A 20,506-nucleotide genomic window follows, 5' to 3' on the forward strand; every position below is an offset into this window, starting at 1 on the left:
TTATTTTCATTAATCAAAAGTCCTTCCAACATTAAAGGCATTCTTAGAGAGCGTCGGTGGCCAGTTGTACTGATCCTTGCTACTTTCTTCAGCAATCAGCATGATTCGTGAAGCTGATCTCGCGAATATAAAAGGCATGAGCTTTTTCAGGAATCATTGCTTCTCATCAATCCAACTTCCACTTCTTACAACAGACTTGAAGTATTGGATTATTCTCTAAAGATCGCATCCATCAGCAAATTTTAAAAGACACTTATTCTCTTCAAACCAACGCATACATCACCACTTCATACGCTCCAATTCACTTCATTCTTGTCTCCAAAGCCACTGCTTATCAGCCTCTAAGATGTCGTCTTTGGATTCTCACGATAGCCTTGCCCTCGGTTCTGACAATGCTCCCGAAGCAATTCCTACTTCCAGCTTTGAAGACATGAAAATTACGACTAACTCTGCCGACTCTGACTCTTCTGGATCAAACGAAACGTAAGTATCATTTCTTTTTCAAGATCTCTTTCATTCTTTGTTTAGTGTTGGATCTCAACTGAAAATTGGTGTGATCAATCTTTTAACTCTGTAGTTCTGAGGTCTCGAATCCACCCGCTGGACGATACAAGGTATACTACCGACAAGGCCCTCGTGATTCTTTACTCGTAAACTCTCCAAAGAGCGACACACTTTGCAACATTCCCGAAAACTACGAAGTTAAATTTCCGAAAAGTTCTTCATCAATCCTATCTACTCAATCGATTCCTAAAACCCGCAAACGCAAAAAACTTCCCGCTGGTCGTGGAACTCCAACCCAAATCTCTTGTGATGTGACCGGAACTCTTTCTCAATCTTTAACGGGCTATGACCCAGTTGATTCTCCTTTGAACAGATTAGCCATCGAACGAGCCATACTTTTTGTAGGTCAAATGATATCTCTTTCCGACGAAGACTCACTTATTCCTTCCATCAAGATCAGAATGCAAGAAGATATTGCTAGGATCTTAGAAGTTCCTCAACAAGTTTTTAACCATCATGATTTGTTACGTTCTATAATTGATGTTTTTAGATATTGGGTTCAAGAGATGATCAAACGTGATCGATCGGTCGAAGTTGAAAGGTAAGCACATTCTTATTTACAATCTTCATTTCTGATCGATTGATTGTTTCTCTGACATTTTGTTTTGTTTTTTTAGTTTGTTGAATTTGATCCAGGCTTACAAATCTGAATACGAATTATCTTGAACAACGTCCTCATCTTGAATATCTTTTCTCCAATCATCATTCCCTTCATACTATGTACATACATATCCAATGTTCCGAAACAAACCCACTTTAAAATTTTCTTGTTGACTAGCCCGATCAGCGGCGGGCGCCGCATGATTGCATCCTGCTTGCTCCATTTTGCCAATTGACACCGCTTTCTTGTGAGCATTTATTTGATCCACCACTCAACCTAGGACCTTCCCATTTATAATATGTATAAAACCCTTTTTATTACCAAACCAAAAAGAAACTCTGCATAGTCAAAATCCAAAAACTTGAAATACTCTTCCAAACTTCACAAAAGAAACACCCAATGATCATACATAGAAATCAAAATGATATTTTTGAATTATCTCCAACACTCATGAGGTCTTTTTCTTGAAACAGCACAAACCTCATCTCCACTACTCACTGATCCCCATCCATCCCCAACTCTTTTCTCATGATTTCATAATCCTCAAGTTTTTCTTGATCAAAACAAACTTCACAAAAGTTAATAATCATATTTCATTTCCTTTCACCTTGATTATTTGAACTACTTTCTGTAGAGACAAAATTTGATAGCATTAAACAATCTTTTCCAACAGAGTTCACAAACCTTTATATCTTACTTTATTGTATGAATTCAACTATTTTCAACATCAAACTTCAATTGACAACCTCCATCTAAATGTATAGAAGTAATTCCCATCCTGTTTAAAATAGGGCACTTTAAAATTAAATTAGATAATTCTTGACTTATTTCAAGACATGATTTTTGATTTTTGATATTCTTTATGAATCAATAGATCCTTCTAAACAGCAATCAAATTTCTTAATAAATGTGTCAAAAATTGATTCACAAATCTCATTTGGACCAATTTCTTCAATTATTTTATTCATTCTCTATGAGACTTCTAGAGATGAAGTTTTCATTCTTACTCTAATTTCATCAAATTATTCAACCTAAGCCAAAAAAAATAATCAAAATCAGTACAATTTGAGTTTGATCAATGTAAGAAAGAATGTAAGAAAGAATGACTTACAACAGCATCATTTCATTGATTAAAAACACTTGTCATCCTTTCACAACTAACAAAAAACTTGACTGATTTGATTCAAAACTGCAACTTGACCAATCCCAATATTACTTTCATTTGCTCTACCTTGTTGTGATTACTGAATATCAGATTTATCCAATTGATCCATATTGTGGTTCAGGTGCATTCAAAACTCCCAAAAATTTAAATTAACAATCTGGCATTAATTTTGACTTGGTTGAAATACTCTTTCTTTGACAGATATATTAAATTCAATTGATTTAGACATTGTATATGCTAAAATTGGCTTAATTTCTAATGAGTGTGGTATATCCTGCTTCACTTTCTTCTCAATCATTTCAATTAAGAAACTTGAAAATGCAGTCTAATAGAAAAAAAACAAAATTCCTGAATTCAGTTCTCTTTTTCTTGTTGTGTATTTGCGTTGATGGACTTACCATTGCATCTAAATGATTGTATCCATTCATATTCATTAGGTTTTGGGTATCTTTTTGTACAAAAGTTTCATGTTCTCTAGTCAATGAAGTATCTGATCAAAATACCATTCAGGCTTTCCAAAACAACCAAACCAGTATATACTTTAAGTGAATAAAAGATTATGCCAATTTGCAAGGTTGATATTTACCTTGCCTAATTGATTGGTAGACCTTTGAATATCAAGATGATACCTAAACCTAAGTTCCATAGGTTTCACAATAGCTTTGATTGCAATTGAAATAGGAACTGGAAACTAAAAATTGCTTTGAAAATTCATTCACTGATTGTACTACTTAAGAGATACAAAACTCGCTAGTTCATTTCTTAACATATTCTTTTTCACTTTCATTCTTTCTATGTTTTTGAAACTCTTCAACTACATAGAGTTTATCAGTTTGTCTATCCCATTTATGTGCTAATCTAATGACAGCAGTTGCACCTTTCCCAATTGCTGCTTTTCCACATACTGCATAATTCTTTAATAATGTACTGGTACCGACTTGTATTTCAGATTTACCATCTTCTGATCGCGCTCCTTTTGATGAAGATGATGGTTTTTGTCCCAACTTTCCTCCTACCATTTCTCTTGATTCCGATGATGATGATAGAGCGACTACTTTTTCTTCAGGACTTGTTGGTTTGTCATTCGGTGTAACTCTAACACTTGCATTTAAAAGTTTACTTGCAAGTCCTTCAGTCGTCGTCACCTTTTTACTCAATTGTTCATTTCATTCATCACTTTACTATAATTTTGAGTTCCATTTGATTTATTACCAATAGTAGATCCAGCAGCAGGATGATTTGATGCTTGACGTGAAAGGAATCACATCATACTATTTCCTGTTTCACCTCCATGATTTGATCCACCTTGAACTGATCGTTTATCACTTGTCTTATGTTCTAAGATGGTCGATTCCGTAGTATTACTATCTCCCCTTTCATTTCCACTATTAACTCCTTCTACACTTTTACTATGTCCTCCAATCCTTCCTTGACTTTCTACTTTCAAATCTCCACTATGTGCTCGTTTTTCAAATAATTTTCCAAATATGCTTTTACGTTCAGGTTGAACTTGAGATTTCCTATTGTTTTTTTAACATTATCAGAAGAAAAAAGCAAGATCAGCGGTTTGAAATAGGTAAGAACCGAAATGGTAAAGAAGTGACTCAAAACGATTTGTACTTCAGCAGGTTTAGTGGCACATCTGATTTAGAAGTTGGAGCTAATTTAGGTGCATATGAACCTAGATCAGAAGGCAATTTTGGGCTTGAACCACAAGTAGAAGGTGCAAAGGTAGTATGTAAATCTGGAGTTGGAGTTGGATTGTTAGGAGTGATGATTGATTGAAGGATAGGTTTATTGTTGGGATTGATGATAACTTTAGATTCATTGAGAGTATGAATTGAATTTGGATCTGAAATTGATAGATGATGATAAATCTGTTCAGATTCAAGTTGATTTGGTTGTTAAGTAGTGATCATGTGTTTAGCAGTAGAGTCATCATGACTGGAGTGAGAGTATCTTGTTGATTGTTACTGGCAAGAGTATCTTGATGATTGCTATTGGCAAGAGTATCTTGTTCATTTTCATTGGCCAGAGTAGCTTGTCGATTGTTATTGGTGAGAGTATCTTGTTGTTGATTGTTATTATCTTCTTTAAGATTAGCTTATTGATTGTGATTATCTTGTTGATTGAGATTGGTTTGATGAAGATGGGTAGATATATCCAAATCGAGTTTCATTGAAGCTTGACAAGGAGTAAGAGAAGGAGAATGCAAAGAGAGTTGATTAAGATGAGAATGAAGTCAATGGTGGTGAAGAATTAATTTGATGAGGGGAGCGAGGAATGGATTTGGGGTGAGGCGCGTGGAAATCAGGTTAAATCTGGTGAACGTGTAAACCTGGAAATTGGTAACACACTGCCAGCATTAAATAGGTTCCCTGGTCGGAACGTGACCTAGGCTGGGAATATCATTGAGAGAAGAATGGAGAATCAAATCATCTTGCACTGCACATCTGAGCCATAAAGCATACACTACATGTGTGCAAACATCTGAGTAAATCCTTAGCTATCAGCTACATACAGGTCGGCTCAGTTATCTGCTCATCTAGATAAGAAAATCATGTGTAATACATGCTGTAACTTTGTTCAGATTGAGACACACATTTCAAAATATTGACTACATATATCACAACGGCTACTCAGGAAATATTCATGGAACTGTGTAACAGTAGCAGAATGGGAATCTGATCACTAGGACCCGTATTCCCATCTGGGAACCTCTTTAATGCTGGCAGTGACAGGGATTGGGAGTTAAATCAGGTTTTGCCGGCGAACACGGTTTACCTTTAACTTGAATGATGATGCTTACAATATTGATTACGCTTATATTTGACGAATATAATTGCCAAGCTTACCAGATAACATTGTACTCGTTAAGCTTATCAAACGTATCCAGGGAAAGACATTGGGAGAAAGGGCTTCCAAGTATCCCACTGAGCTTCAGTATTCCGTTAAGATCAATAAAGTATTCAAAGTGAGCTACAATAAGCTACAATAGGTTATCTTGTTTCTGATATTTGTTCAGCTTACAATTTGTATGAGAGGTCCATTTGTCCTTAATAGATGAGCAGATAAAGAAAAACCCCTGAAAAGAGGAAGGGCTTGATAGGTCTTTAAATCTTTGAAACATAGTCAAGTTGGCTCCTGAGCATAGTAAGCTATATGTACATGATGATTTGTTTAGTCACTCTATACGTCCTTTTGATATCTTCTGTGGGATTGAGCTGCCTGATTCATCAGTGCCAGTGGTCAACTCCGAGGGGCATGTTGTTGGAGGTAATGGAAACCTTGGTGATGTCTAAACCTATCAAAATTTGTACATGTCATTCAAAGTTGCACATCGTTGGTGTCTGTCACGCTGGAGTCTGAGATGTTTTTAAATGACTTTGGAAAAAAGAATCATCCTATCCAAGGAGTTAAGATATATGTATGTATGTACAAGCCGATTGGAGACGCTTAAAGTCGTGCCATCCAAGGAGTTAAGATATACAAGCCAATTGGAGACGCTTGAAGTGATTGGAGTTCTTTAGGCTAATCCAATTTGACTTTGTTTTCTACATCACACATTGTTTGATCAAGTGCCTCCAAACCTAGTAAGGAAAATTTCTTTGGAATGTGTGTTGTGGTCGTCAAGAAAACATCCGGAGTCCGAGACATCACCCCTAATTCCAATCAATGATGATGTTTGCAACATCACAGCCAGGGAATGAAGACTATTCCCGAAAGATGAATGAATTGGTTTTTCAGTTTTTCAAACCATCTTTGGAGATATGTTTTCAACTCAACAAACAGAGTCCATACAAACCAAAGAATGCATTAGCTAGTTAGTCCAAAGACCAAATCGTATGTATTAATGATTAATATTCCCCTGTGAGGCCCAATGAAAGTCAATGGATTCATAATTATTTTCCAGAAAGATTCTTCCCAATCTGATTTGAAACTGATTTTCTTACATAGTCACTTTGATCCCTCGCTCTGTGATGGATTAGATTAGATTACAGTTTACATCACTATCAGATGATGCAGTAAAACCATGTCCAAGATTGGTGTACATATGTATTCTTAAAAGAAATCAAGCACGGGCGCATCGGCAGGAGTTGGCGGGAGGAGAAGAAGAGTTGTTGATGATTACAAAGTAGAATCTGATTGGATTGGATCCGACCGATGAATTCTTTAACAAGTCATGATCAAGTTCGGAAGTTTAGATCAGAAAAAGATTTTATATTTTTCATTTTGGATCATCAATTTCACAGTCTAGATAACAACATACAAAGCTTCATATGGAATGATCAGTTGAGTTGATGAATGGCTCAGCATTTCTTTTTACATTAGTTTATAACGAAATCAGTAAAATTAAATTTTATCAAAGGGTCCAGATCGAAATCAAATATTCATAAACTTGTACAAATTCGAATACAAGCCAATTTCTTGGTACATCCAATTCCAGCCCATTCATCCTCTTCAATTCTGGATTATCTAATTGGTTTCATTCATTTCTTTTCTGATCATCTTCTTTATCTTACATACTATATCTCTTCATCTTCAAATCAAATCGAATCTACTGACATTCTTCTTATCATCTCCTCAAAGAACAAAATGACACTAAGCTCTATATCACCATTTGATCATCATTCAAGTGAAGAAGAAACTACATTCTCAGCTCATCATCATCACAACCCTTATCTTCATCAAGATTATCGTCATCTTCATCTTCATCAGCACCATCAAATGAGACCTAACATGACCATTGAAGTGATTGATTCGAGCACAGAATCTTCGAGTTTATTACATTCACCTAGTTCATCTTCCATCTCATTCTCAAATTCAACTCAATCTGCCACTCCTCCATTAACACCCATAGAATCTCAACATCATCAAATCACTTTACCTGAGATCGTTCATCATTCAATCGATCATTCTCCTACTTCATCTTGGTTTCAACCTCAACCGATTCTATCTAAACATTATCATCTGTCTTCAAAATCTCCCATCTTACCTTTACACATTCATCAAACTATTCATCATCAAGCAACTCCTTCAAAACAAGAAGATCTATCACAATCCGAATCGAAACTAAAATCATCTACAGTCATCAAATCAAACCCAAACCCAAACCCAACACTCTCATCATCCATCTTGATCTCAAGAGTCTTGATCTTAATCGGTCTATCAGTTTCTTCATTCTTAGTGATTGCTTATCTGGTGACGACTATCCCAGGACTTCAACTACCTACTTCCTTATCACAAGTATCAAATCAAATCCATGATCTAAGACAATACTCTCAATCATCCCCATCCCAAGCCTTACATTTATTGATCATCATCAGTTTGATTTTGATATGGAAACAAACCTTTTCGATCCCAGGCACGGTGTTTTCAAACGTATTGATTGGCTCATTATACGGAACATTCTATTCAACACTCTTGACTTCCTTCTTAACTGCTGTAGGATCGACCTTTGCTTATTCTTTAGCTATGATTGCAAGACCTTTGATTTATAGATACTTTCCTAATGCTATTAAATCAGTTAAAAACTCTTTGGATTGTTTTAAAACTCATTCTAATCAGTATGATCAATTTGAATTAATTAGTTATTTGTTGTTGGCTAGATTGATTCCTATCTTACCTTACTCGGCTTTGAATTTAACGTCCGGTGCCATAGGATTACCGGTCTTGCCTTTCTTTTTGACACTCTTCTTTGGTTCTTTACCTTATAATTTCTTAACTACTCAAGTTGAGTTTTCTTTTTGATCTCTCTCTTTACCATATCTTTGATACTCATCATTTTACCTCTTTTTCATCTTTTTTTTTTGGTTTCCTTTTGGGGGTTTTAGGTTGGACATCTTATTGGAATCGCTACACGAAATCATCATCAACATTTATCGATTTGGAATTCAGATTTGTTATTCAAATTGGTCTTTATTTCATTACTTTCTTGTCTTCCAATCTTATTTAAAAATCGTTTGAAATCTTTAATCTTAAAATTCAAACGATTTTCTCGTTCTTATCTTGGATTTTAATCTTCTTCTTTTTTCTTTGCTTTTTCTTTGTTTTGTTTTTCTGATTTCAGTTTTTCGTGTTTCTAGTTAATTTTTTTTTGATATCTTACTTTTAGTTGCTTGTTTTTTTTTTTCTTTTTCCTTTCCTTTCGTTTCGTTTTTTTTTTTTTCGTTTCGATTTTCTCATTTCTTTTTCCTTTTTTATCTTTATCATGCTTTTCTTATTTTTATTCCAAACGACATGATTTTCATTAGTTAATATTCTCATCATGTATCCTCTTTTTTTTCAAATCCCAACTTTTCTTCTTCTTCTTCTTTTAAAGTTATGAACATTTTCATGTTTGATTCAATGATTCTTTTTGGTTGTTATTGTACATATTTTATACAAACCAAAGTTTAATGAACAGTTTTGATGAATGACGTAATGATGATTTTAATTAATTTTATATGAAGGAACTTGATTGTATATCTGTTTTACCTAAAAAAAAAGCTGGTTTTATTTGTGTTCATAGTCAGCCAGCTTGGTTTAGAAAACCAGTGGGATCTTTGATGGTTTTCCTGGACGGAGGATCATTTGGTGTATTCAAAGTACCAAGAACACGAGATAAGCCAGCGAAATGTATTTCATATCGAGAGATGATCCGGGTGCCTTAATGGCTGTTTCTTTGATGATTTGTTCGGAAGGAAAACGGTTCTGAGGTATTCAAAGTATGTACCAAGAACACAAGATATCCAAGCGAAATGCAATTCATATATATCGAGATATGATTCGGGTGCCTTATGGACAAACTGCGAAAAACTGATTGATTCTAATTTCAACTTACGTAGGATCTCCACTTCAAGACACATACCAAAATCACCTGACGAGTTTACCTACGGGAGGAATTTAGAAACTTATTGTTATCTGGACTACATAGTTGGACACAAGCTTGGTGAAGGGTTTCATCTGAGGTTGACTTGTTGGCCCAGTGTTATTCATCATTTAATTGAGTTACCATCCGATTCCAAAGCCTCAGGTTTTTTCTTTAAGTTTTTATATTAGTTTTCTTTTTTGGTGTACTTACTACGAGGTGTTTGAAAGTTTATCTACTTTATTGTGACTTGAAATATTGATTTTCTTGGGGCTCTTTACTTTTGTTTCAATATAAAGGTTTTCTTAGAGGTGTTAGATTTTTGGGGTGGGATTGGTTCAGGATATAAAAAGATCATTTTTATATTTAAGACTGTGAGTTTGTTTTTCTTCGCTTCTTTGATTTTGTTTCTTGGTAGCTGTAAGAATAAACATAGAAAAAGATCACTGATTTCTTTCTTAACTCTGCTTTAGTAAATACAAGAATAAAATAAAAATAAAGCTTAGGTGATGAGTTTTTTTTTGACGATTTTTATTGGGATTTTAATCTCAGTACTTACAGTTTTGTGCTGCTGCATTAGACTGTGATAACTTGAAATATGTTTCTGGAATTGATCATTGTGAAGTCTTAAATGAATTATCAGGTCAAAAAGATGATCAATCAAGGTACATGAACTTTTCAGAAACATATAAAAACTTTATAAAAAGTACTTTAAAGATGTGCAAGAGCTTCACAAAAAAGTATCAGCAAATGAAGAAATGAAAAGCCAATCTACCAAAGAGATTCAACCAAACTCTGAAACCATAGAAAAGAAAATCACATTGATGACAAATAGAATTATCCAATCCATCCAAAAATCTATCACAAAAAACTCATTAACCATTCAAACCAATCTGATGGCTTATTCATTTGTAAGGTTTATTTATTTCAGTTGGTTTATTCAACAATTCACCATGAATGGTTTTCTAGAGGTTTGTTTGATTAACCTGGTTTGGAATGTTTTCTTAAAATTTGGTTTAATGGTTTTTTGAAATGCCAAAAAAGGTTTGGTACATCAGGAAGGTTTGGAAGAAAAGATACATGGATTATGGGCTTGGACATTCAATCAATGTAAATAAATGTTTTATAAGTTTTACCAAAATAAGTTACACATGAATGAAAGATTTTTTGGTTTTTTTATATGGACATGGGTACAAAACTTAACCAAGTCTCTCACTGGCTCTGTGCCAAAGGCCTGTATGTGGCACTACATACTTTTTTTTTGGCGGGGAAAAAGAAAAAAATATACTTTTGACCTTGTTCTCCCTGCCAAAAAAAAAGGATGTAGCAAAAAGTATGTACATGTGCATACTTAATCTACCAAAGAGATTCAACCAAACTCTGAAATCATCAAAAAGAAAATCACATTGATGACAAATAAAATTATCCAATCCATCCAAAAATCTATCACAAAAAACTCATTAACCATTCAAACCAATCTGATGGCTTATTCATTCTTAAGGTTTATTCATTTCCGTTGGTTTATTCAACAATTCATCATGAATGGTTTTCTAGAAGTTTGTTTGATTAATCTGGTTTGGAATTTTTTCTTAGAATTTGGTTTAATGGTTTTTTGGAATGCCAAAAAAGATTTGGTACATCAGCAGGGTTTGGAAGAAAAGATACATGGATTATGGGCTTGGACATACAACCAATAGGGGGTTTCAAGTTCAATTTTTTTTTGTGTAATTTTTAAAAATTCAGACAAGTTGTTCGTAAAAAAAATCTTTGTAAAACAACGTAATTTTAATTCGGGACACCTAAAAAGGTGTCCCGCTGTAAAAAATTTACGCATATTTTACAACAACGGGCAAGTTGTTGTAGCGTAAAAATACGCAAAAAAATTCAACTTGAAACCCCCTAATGTAAATAAATGTTTTATAAGTTTTACCAAAATAAGTTACACATGAATGAAAGATTTTTTGGTTTTTTTTATATGAACATGGGTACCAAACTTAACCAAGTCTCTCACTGGCTCTGTGCCAAAGGCCTGTATGTGGCGCTACATACTTTTTTTTGGCGGGGAAAAAGAAAAAAAATATACTTTTGACCTCGTTCTCCCTGCCAAAAAAAAAGTATGTAGCAAAAAGTATGTACATGTGCCCCAATTATTGCTTCTTAGTGATTTCTGTGAGATTTGTAGTGACAATCAGACTAGTTTTTGAATGGTAGTATAGTTCATTATTTATTTTGGTTTACTACATAGGTTTCATGAAATCTAAGATGTAATGTTGAACTCTAGGTTTGAATTTATAGACTGATGAGTAAATCTAAAAGAGAATCAAAAAATAGGGAAATGATCTACCAGAATACAAAGGGATTTCAAAGAGTATGAAACCAAAATCCAGAGACTGTGAAAGCAATTTAAGAGGGTGTTGGAGAGAAAACAAACTTTAGACTTATCATTGAAAATCATGGATGAGCTAGTTGTGGAATACAAATTAGAAATCCAGACTTGTGTCCAGTATTCCAACTCAGACTTTTTGACTATAGTGTTTTGGCTTGCCTAGTTGCAAGTCCAGCCAAAGATTCCAATCTGGAAAACAAGGCACAAACCCAGATTTTTACTTTTTATCTTGTGTATCTTTGTTCTTTTATATTTAAAAATACATCACTGGAAAGATAGGTTAATGATATTTTGAAAACAACACCTACACTCCCTGAATAGTCTGATTAAGCATCCAATATCAACACAACTAAGGTCAGGTTATATTTTCTGTAACCATCATTGATCTTAATTCAAACAGGTTCAGACTCTGGGACCCAAGCTGAAAGTGACAGACCTTGTAAGAGCAAAACACTTTTTATTCACATGCAAAAAATCCACCAAAGAAAGACATCAAGTCCAACCCCGCCAACAAAGATGCCTTAGAATTTCTAATCAGAGGCATCCTTGGATGGCAATAGCCTAGACCTGGTGCCCAAGTAATTCATCTGAGGCAATTGTTGGGGCCAAAGAAAGCCTTGGATTAATTTCTGGACACACAGTTCAAAGGAATCTGTATCCAAGTCAACATCAGATTTGACAGTCCAAGGTATCTTTGCCAGAAGTGCAAGACCACCATACTTAACAAACCCATTGCTTTTCAAGCCATCACTCAATATTGTGACAGAACATGGCAGTTGACAAATTTCTGGAACTGGGCTACAATTTCAGATGAAGACTTGCCAACAGACAGGAAACCACCAAGGAATTAAAACCTCTGCCCCATCTTTTAGCCAACAAATCATGTCTCCTTACAAACATTGTGTATGCTATTTGAGACAGCCAACATAAACCTTTCACCTGACACAGCCAGAGGGGTTTTACTGGTTCTGGAAACACAAGCAGTGTTGAATGGCCAAAGGCTCTAACAACACTTTAAGCAATGCAAAAATAAATACACGTTACATGGTCCTATGTGGCACAGGTAAAATCCCATCTCCAGTGTCATTTCACAATGGCACAACAGTCTTGCTTGCACAATACAGCATTGAATCTATTGTAACAGGGTGTGTATAGAATCAGCTTGCAGATCACCGAGGTTAAAGTTGGGTAAAAGTTTTGAATGGTTTGGGTACTTTTTCCTCCAAGCCGTTCAAAATGTATTTTGTTTGAAAAAAGATTCCATGAGTGTGATTCTCAGAAAGGGCATCCTCAAAATCTTTTGAAAATTTAAAAATTTCCAGTAGAATTTTGATGGAGGTGAAGTTTTCTTTTAGTGACCTTTCCAACTCAAATCTCTGTTTTATGTCTGAAAGATGTGTTGCAACTGTCAGAGCAGGGATTGTTATAGTTCATAAACAGAAACCTTATGAACCATCAAATCCCACAAGTCTGAGTTAACAGGACCCAGGAATGCATCTATAGAGGTATGTAAGGAGAATCCCGACGGTTTGTTGGTGCGGTTTTTGGGCACTTAACACCACATTTACAGCAGCTATAGTAGTGCAAAATGTGCGTGGGATTGAAGGCTTTCATTTAAGCTAGCTTTCAGCCTCATAGCACCTATACTGCCTGAGTTAAACAGATGTAACGGTCAAAAACAGCCCTAAATTGAACGTCGGGATCAGGCCTTGGAGGCACAATTGTTTTTTGCGCCAATTGATTTTGTGCCAAGGTGAGTGAAGTTGAGATACTTGGAGTAGGCTCATTCAATAGCCCTACTCCATGCGCATCTTTTGAAGTGCTCTGGAACTTGAGACAATGAGTTTTGTGTTGTGTAGAGCCCAAAAACTGAAAAATGTGTTTTGTTATATACCTTTATAGGTGCAATCCTGGGTTATGAGTTAACTCACCTGTCAGAGCAGGGATTGTTATAGTTCAGAAACAGAAACCTTATGAACAATCAAATCCCACGAGTCTGAGTTAACTCACCTTTCACCCAAGAATAGATTAGAATATCTTGGATGAAGAGGGAGACTAGAACTTTGTTGCTCTTCCAGGTCTTTAAACAATATTGTTCTTCAGCAATACATAGGTTTAAAATGATGACAGAGTGCAAGACTTATGAAACATACAAGCATTACATATGAAATAAAGAGTAAATAATAAATGAAATAACAAGTGTAATAATGAGATGTCAGACTTGTGAAATGTAATTGTTACACGAATGAAACTATACTTTAACAACATGCACCATTTTCTGGAATCCAGTCAGGCCTATTCAACTTGGATTCATTTCTGAGATGATTCATGTTTTATGGGTCTATTGAAGAGAATTGATTCATTGCTGATCTGTTGAAGAATAGTGTTTCAATCAACCAGATGAAGGGTGTCTTAGAATTATGAACACTTCTTCATTCCATGTGTTTCATTTATAGTTCCACTAAATTTATGCCAAAGTTTTCTCATTTTTTAGCTTACATGGTCCATGTTCATTTTCTCATAGGTGGGTCTCTTCAAGATTTTCTTCATCATCAATCTCGAGTTCATACAAAGTTTTCTCCTTGTTAGCTTCATGGTTCATTTTGATTTTGTCATAGGTGGGTTTCTTGAAGATTTGCTTTATCATCAATCTAGAGTTCATACTTGGGAACATGACTTTCAAATACCATTATCTCTCCTGTTAGAAAAATCCATCTAGCTCTCAGGCTTACTTACTTTGGACACTTCTGATGCTTACCATAACACAGTCACATAAGGAGTATTGTCTGTGGAAACCTTTTGAAAGGTCCATTGATTAAGCTTTATAGGTACAGATATTTATCAATTGCAAATAGAATTTTTGCACGGATGCAAGACAAGGTTTGGACATGTGAAAAGAGCTGACTTCTTCTTGGTTGAAAAGATGTTTTTGGTATTGAATCTGAGAGAATACAGTATAGGTTAACAATATGAGACTTAGTTTTTTTTAAATCAATATCATTCTTTTGGCTTATCATCAGTCTTCAGGCCGCCCACTACAACCTTTTCAACCCCATCAGTTCACAAGTACAGAAGCATCAACTTGTCGGCCAATAGTCACCAACTCAATTTCTGTTATGATCTCACATATGGATGGACAATGTTTTGAAAGCGCAAGATATATGCAACAAATTCATGAACAAGCACATGAAAACTTTGAAATTCAATCAAGGAACAATAGCTTTGAAAATGAACCTGAACTGAACATGAAGGATGTTGGTTATTTCAGTCAAAATACACAAAAATGGATATATAACCTTTTGGATGATATACTTACAGGAATCCGAGACAATTATCTATATGATAGCTTTATGTTTTGGGGGATATATCATCTTAGAAGATATGCATAGGGGAGTCTAAAAATTTGATATGCCAAAGTCAAGTAAAGATATCCATACAGTCTCACCAAATACAGTATTTTGATACACACTATTTTGCAGAATTTCTCCAAGCTCATTTCAAGATAGTGGGAATTAAAATGTTCATGATGCCTAACATTTGTAAATTCATGTACAAATCTAATTTCAGTTTGAGACACTTTCTATCAGTAATTTTGAGGAAACTAGAGCTGAATTTAACATCATTTTGGAGTATTCAAGAATTGTGTACCAGCTCTTTATTTGTTCAGTTGTGATAAGCTCGCAAGGTAAGATAGCCCACATAATCCACTGTAGTATGGTATAACAGCTCCAGAATATCTGCACAAGACTTTGTAGGATTCCACAGCTCTCCTGAGCTTGGTGTGGGGTAAGACTAGGTTTGGAAGCCTCAAAATAGAGTTTGTAGTAAACAGGGTCACAAATAATTCTTCTCTCAGGAAAAGGGGAGTTGTTCCATAAGCTCCTCTTTGAGTGGGGTGGAAAACATGTGCACAAAGAGGTTAGGCAAGTAAAGGCAGATTGGGGTTGACAAGATTATGAGGCACAATCCCCAAAAGATATTGAAAGAACTGTGACCTGGTAATTTCAAGGCCATATCCACCTTAAGATTTTAAACTTGTCATGATTATCCTGTGTATATTGATTTTGGAACAATTTTGATGGGATATATATTGTGGTACATATGATGACTTGTGGGGTTTAGACACAACCAATCAGCTCTGCAATAAATGTGCACATTTTTCTTGTTTCTCCTCCAAATCCCCTCTGGTAGACATCTCAATTAGATGTCCAAGTTAAACATGTAGCTTCAGCCATGCATCATTTACAGCTGTATGGGCCTTCCATTAGTCAGACAGCAAGACATATAAGCAGACCAATCTGATTCCACATTCATGTTATGCCTAAAACCAGACATTTCTGCCCTCAAATATCACACAGCATAGACATCTATAATTTTAAATACAAGTATCAGAAACATTTGACTTTTAGGAGCTCTAACTACACTCATAGGCAAGCTTGTCTCATGCTCTTTTTATCTTAGATCAGGGATCAGACATTAGCTGCAACCAGATTCAATAGGTTATCCATCAGCACCCCATGTCTTGACATGAATTGCATCTTACTTGGATATCTTGTGTTTTTGGTATATCTGGGATTTCAAAGCTCCCCTGAGCTTTATTTGAGGTGAGACAAGGTTTGGAAGCCTCAAAATGGACTTTGCAGCAATCAGGGTGAAAAATCTTTTTTCTCTCAGCAAAAGGGGAGTTGTTCCAAAAGCTCCTCCCTGAGGGGGTGGAGAGTATGTGCACAAAGAAATTAGAAAAGTCAAGAGAGTTATGTTGTTCAGATTATGTGGTGCAATTTCCAAAAATATCTTCAGTTTCTCCTTGACCACTGCTTTTGAGGGAATTGTGCAGAATTCATATTGACACTGAGGATAGTTGATGATTTTGATATAGTTCACTGTCCATTCCTTCAAAAAATGTTTCATAAAAAGCAATATGTATTTTAAAACTCTGGGGTTGATCTAGAGACCAATAAATAATTCCCCAAGAAGATCAAAAAGTTGGAAATGGCCACCCACTGGCAACACAAAAAATTATCTTACAAACTGTGAAACCAATTCATCCAAGACACACAAGGAGGGTTGAGGAGAAAATGAATTGGGCTCTATGTGTAGATCTCATCATTTGAACTCATCATTGAAATTCATGGATGAGCTGTTGTATCTTTGGACTTCAATCTGAATGGGTGCACCTCAGGAGATGGTTTGATGATATTGATACATGCTAGATAGTCTTACATAGCACACAAGAATACTATTCTTGGTTTCATGTCGCCAATGCACAACAGCCTCTCTGGTACAATAGGGGCTTGATGCATTTCAATGCCCTTGCATACTGAAAAGCCATGAAGGGTATCTACTCCCTCAAGATTTGAAATAAGCTATGTCATGGGATACACTTTTTATTTTGGCAGGGTTTGTCCAGAATCAGCTGTCAGATCATTGGGGTTAAAGTAGGATAAGATGTGCCTAGATGTTTAGGTACTTTGGCCTCCCATCCCTTCAAAATGTTTTTTTGAAAAAGGGATACCATGAGTGTGCTCCTCAGGGAGGGCTTCCTCAGCACTCTTGAATGTAGGAATTCCAAACACACTTTTGGTGTAGGGACAGTTTTGCCTCAGGAAATTTTCCAACTTGAATATCTGTATTATGCCTGACTAGTGTACCATCATCTGGCTTACGGTCATGACTGGGCAAACTGTATGCATTCCTGAGAGGATTCATGTTTTATGAGTCTATGGAAAGGTCTGCAGTCATTCCTGATCTGTTTGAAAACAGTGTTTCAAGGAACAATATCAAGGATGTATTGAATTCATGATTGTTCATTCCCCATGCATGCTTTATTATCCAATTGTTCTACAATAAAGATTCTCAACTTTTGTCCTTCAAACCAAAATCTCCTTCTCCTTTTGATTTCAAAATTTCTCTCAATTGTTTACCATCAATCTTGAGCTCATACCTGCAGTGAGTACATGATTCTATCATTTTCTTATCTCTCTTCTTATATAAGTGCATCTAGCTTGCGGGCTTATAAATTGTGGTTGCTTATGATACTTTCAATGAACCAGTATAACCTTCTCAAGTTGCCATTGATTGAGGGACATTGGTATGATAATTCCTGAATTTTTGATAGATCTTTTGAGTGCCTTCAAAGGCAGGCTCACAAGTAACAACACATGAGCTGACTTTTCTTTTGTTCTGAAAGTCATTTGACATAAAATACAGTATACTACAATATCATGAAAATTATAATTACTTTTCTCAGTATGATCCTTTATGCTGTGAATCCAGCATCAGGTCTTTGGTTACCTGCTATTAAACCTTCTCATATCTCAAGAACTGATGGAATTACCTGCCCAAGAGTCGCTGAGCCAATTTCTGTGGCCTACCCAATCACCTACCAGCAATTTCTTGAAACAGAAAGATACACGCAACAGATTCATGAACAAGCACATAAAGACTTTGGCACTGAATCAACTAAAGATATTCTTGAAACCAACCCTGAAATTAACAAGAAGAATGTAGGCTTTCTTGGGAAAGAGACACAAAAATGGAAACCTGACCTTGTGGTAGATATCCTTACAGTACTGGGAGACAATGCTATATACAACATCTGGATGATTTGGGTGATGCGTTATCTTAGGAGATATGTTTAAAGGAGCCCAATGACTTGATATGCTGAAGGAAGGTGAAGCTAACCCCAAAGCCCACAAATTTTTTGCCTCATAGAGGCTCTTGTACATAATTTCTTTGTACTAATGTTGAGATAGTGGGAATTTGACTGCCTATGGTTACCAGCATTTTAAACTTCATGCCAAACTATTCCTATTGTGAGGATTGGGAAAATCAGAGCTGCAAATAACTTCACTGTGAAGTTTCCAAGCATGTATACCAGCTCCGTATTGATTTAGTAGTGATAAATGTGTGATTTAACATAGCCCATAAGATCCACCACAATTTGAGGAAAGAGTGCCAGACAGTGTGCAAGCCTATTGAGCATTACAAATGTCTTCTGAGTTAAGTGTGAGGTCAGACATGGTTTGGAAGCCTCCAAATTGACTTTGAAGCAACCATGGCAACAAAAGCTTCTTTTCTCAGGCAAAGGGGGGTTGTGACTAAGCCCATCTTTGAGGCAGTTGGTTACATACACAAAAAGAGATCAGGAAATTCAAGACAGATGTATGTTTTTAGCCTATGGCTTTCAAGCGGAAACTCAGCACTTATGTGTTTAGCCCCAAGGGCACGCATAAATGCTGAGGTTTGCTTGAAAGGGGAGGGTTTTACAAGTTTAAATTCATCTAATATACAAAAAATACATTAAATCAGATTCTGTTTATATCTCAGATTAGCCACATTTTCACTTGGAAAATAACTGTCTCATTGGCTTATAAAACAATCAAATTCACTCATCAACAACCCTCTAATAATTGTCTTCATCTATGATGTGAGCTTACACCTTCAAAGAGGTAAATTATTTGTTTCTTTCAACTTAAAAACAAGTAGCAGAGTTACCAGAACCCATCACTTCAAAAAAAAGTTAGTTGTAAGCTACCTTCAAACTTCTTAGCAAGGCCGCCACAGATACGATACTGGTATCATGCCCGGCGGTACCAGTACCGTATCTGTGCTCACAATACCCATAATCATGGTATCTGATATTGTACCTGGACTCCGGTACGGTACCAAGAACCGTACCAAAGCCCACAATACCCATACTTACTAGGCAACAGTTCCGTATCGCCACATACAAAACGGTACGGTACTATACCATACCGTTTGATACATCCCCGATACGGTTCAATAACGTACTGTGACAAAGATACCATGAAACTATTGTACCGTGTAGCTTGACAACCACCATAACATGAAATTTGCAAAAGAAAACAAACAAATAAAGAGAGAAACAATAAGAACTTTCACAACTTTCACTTTCTTCTTTCCCGCACAACTTGATCCTTTGCGATACAATCTGCCATCATCTCTTCAGCTGTTTCAAACTTGCCGGCCATTTTGACTCCTTGTACAGACCATATAAGTCCCCCTAAAGTACGCTTGATTGTTTGTGGCTTAAGAGCCATTCAAAATTGAGAGTGGGCTATGAGACTTATGAGCAAACCTGTTAGGGAATGCTAGTTAGTAACTAGTAAGAGAAATAACTATCTCAGTGACCAATAAGGAGCAGAACAATACCTGTTAGGGAATGCTGGTTAGTAACCAGTAATAGATATAACTATCTCAGTGACCAATAAGGAGCAGAACAATACCTGTTAGGGAATGCTGTTTAGTAACCAGTAATAGATATAACTATCTCAGTGACCAATAAGGATCAGAAAAATACCTGCTCGAAGTGATGAATAGAATTGGTAAGGAAAAGAGAAACTACAATAGGTAATGAAGCACTCTTTATATATATCCCGAAGACATCACAAGATATGGTCAGATTACTAATAGCATTCACAGCAATGACATCATGATGAGAAAGATATGAGTAAGATGATATCATAGCATATCAGACAAGAAAAGAATATAATAAGAATAAATATAAGATTAGATAACCCCAAATATATAGATAAGTTTTTAACTTCAATTTTCAATCCTGAGAGCATACATCAGCGGAGGCAGAGAATCTTCTCTCCACTGGGCACGCCGTAGCACTGATACCAAGATAGTCGCGTGCCAGGGAACTCAAGACCGGATATTTGCTTGCGTTGAGCTGAACATAATAGGAATAGATGACATTCAGTGAAAAATCGAACCATTAGTTGAGAAATTGAGAAAGGGACATGTAGACAAACCCTCCATCACTCCAACACCAGATGAGGGTTCTCCGCTACCTCTGGAGCTGGATCTTCTGCCATATCAAAATAGGATCAAAGCTCATTGGCGGTGTTTTGAAGGTTGCGTTCCTTGTGCTTGCGGAACTCCTTGTCCTCTTCATTCAACTTCTTGCTTTGA

General features: G+C 35.9%; 4 protein-coding genes across 4 annotated transcripts; 3 read left to right on the forward strand and 1 right to left on the reverse strand.

Moving 5' to 3' along the window:
• Window positions 1-346: 346 nt before the first annotated feature.
• On the forward strand, window positions 347-1,230 carry MELLADRAFT_93062 (uncharacterized protein; the record flags this gene model as incomplete). Its single annotated transcript, XM_007415935.1, has 3 exons — window positions 347-483; window positions 578-1,105; window positions 1,182-1,230. The coding sequence occupies 3 exons, from the start codon at window positions 347-349 to the stop codon at window positions 1,228-1,230; spliced, it is 714 nt and encodes a 237-aa protein (XP_007415997.1).
• Window positions 1,231-3,028: 1,798 nt separating this feature from the next.
• MELLADRAFT_73144 (uncharacterized protein) lies at window positions 3,029-3,527 on the reverse strand (the record flags this gene model as incomplete). The annotated part of the gene is made up of 1 exon (XM_007415951.1): window positions 3,029-3,527. The coding sequence occupies one exon, from the start codon at window positions 3,347-3,349 to the stop codon at window positions 3,086-3,088; it is 264 nt and encodes an 87-aa protein (XP_007416013.1).
• A 3,250-nt stretch (window positions 3,528-6,777) lies between these two features.
• Window positions 6,778-8,752, forward strand: MELLADRAFT_79184 (uncharacterized protein; the record flags this gene model as incomplete). The annotated part of the gene is made up of 2 exons (XM_007415936.1): window positions 6,778-8,063; window positions 8,165-8,752. The coding sequence occupies 2 exons, from the start codon at window positions 6,927-6,929 to the stop codon at window positions 8,348-8,350; spliced, it is 1,323 nt and encodes a 440-aa protein (XP_007415998.1).
• Window positions 8,753-17,790: 9,038 nt separating this feature from the next.
• Window positions 17,791-18,207, forward strand: MELLADRAFT_111623 (uncharacterized protein; the record flags this gene model as incomplete). Its single annotated transcript, XM_007415937.1, has 1 exon — window positions 17,791-18,207. The coding sequence occupies one exon, from the start codon at window positions 17,791-17,793 to the stop codon at window positions 18,205-18,207; it is 417 nt and encodes a 138-aa protein (XP_007415999.1).
• Between the last annotated feature and the right edge of the window lie 2,299 nt (window positions 18,208-20,506).

This window comes from Melampsora larici-populina (assembly GCF_000204055.1).
Source record: "Melampsora larici-populina 98AG31 unplaced genomic scaffold MELLAscaffold_55, whole genome shotgun sequence".
Taxonomy (NCBI): domain Eukaryota; kingdom Fungi; phylum Basidiomycota; class Pucciniomycetes; order Pucciniales; family Melampsoraceae; genus Melampsora; species Melampsora laricis-populina.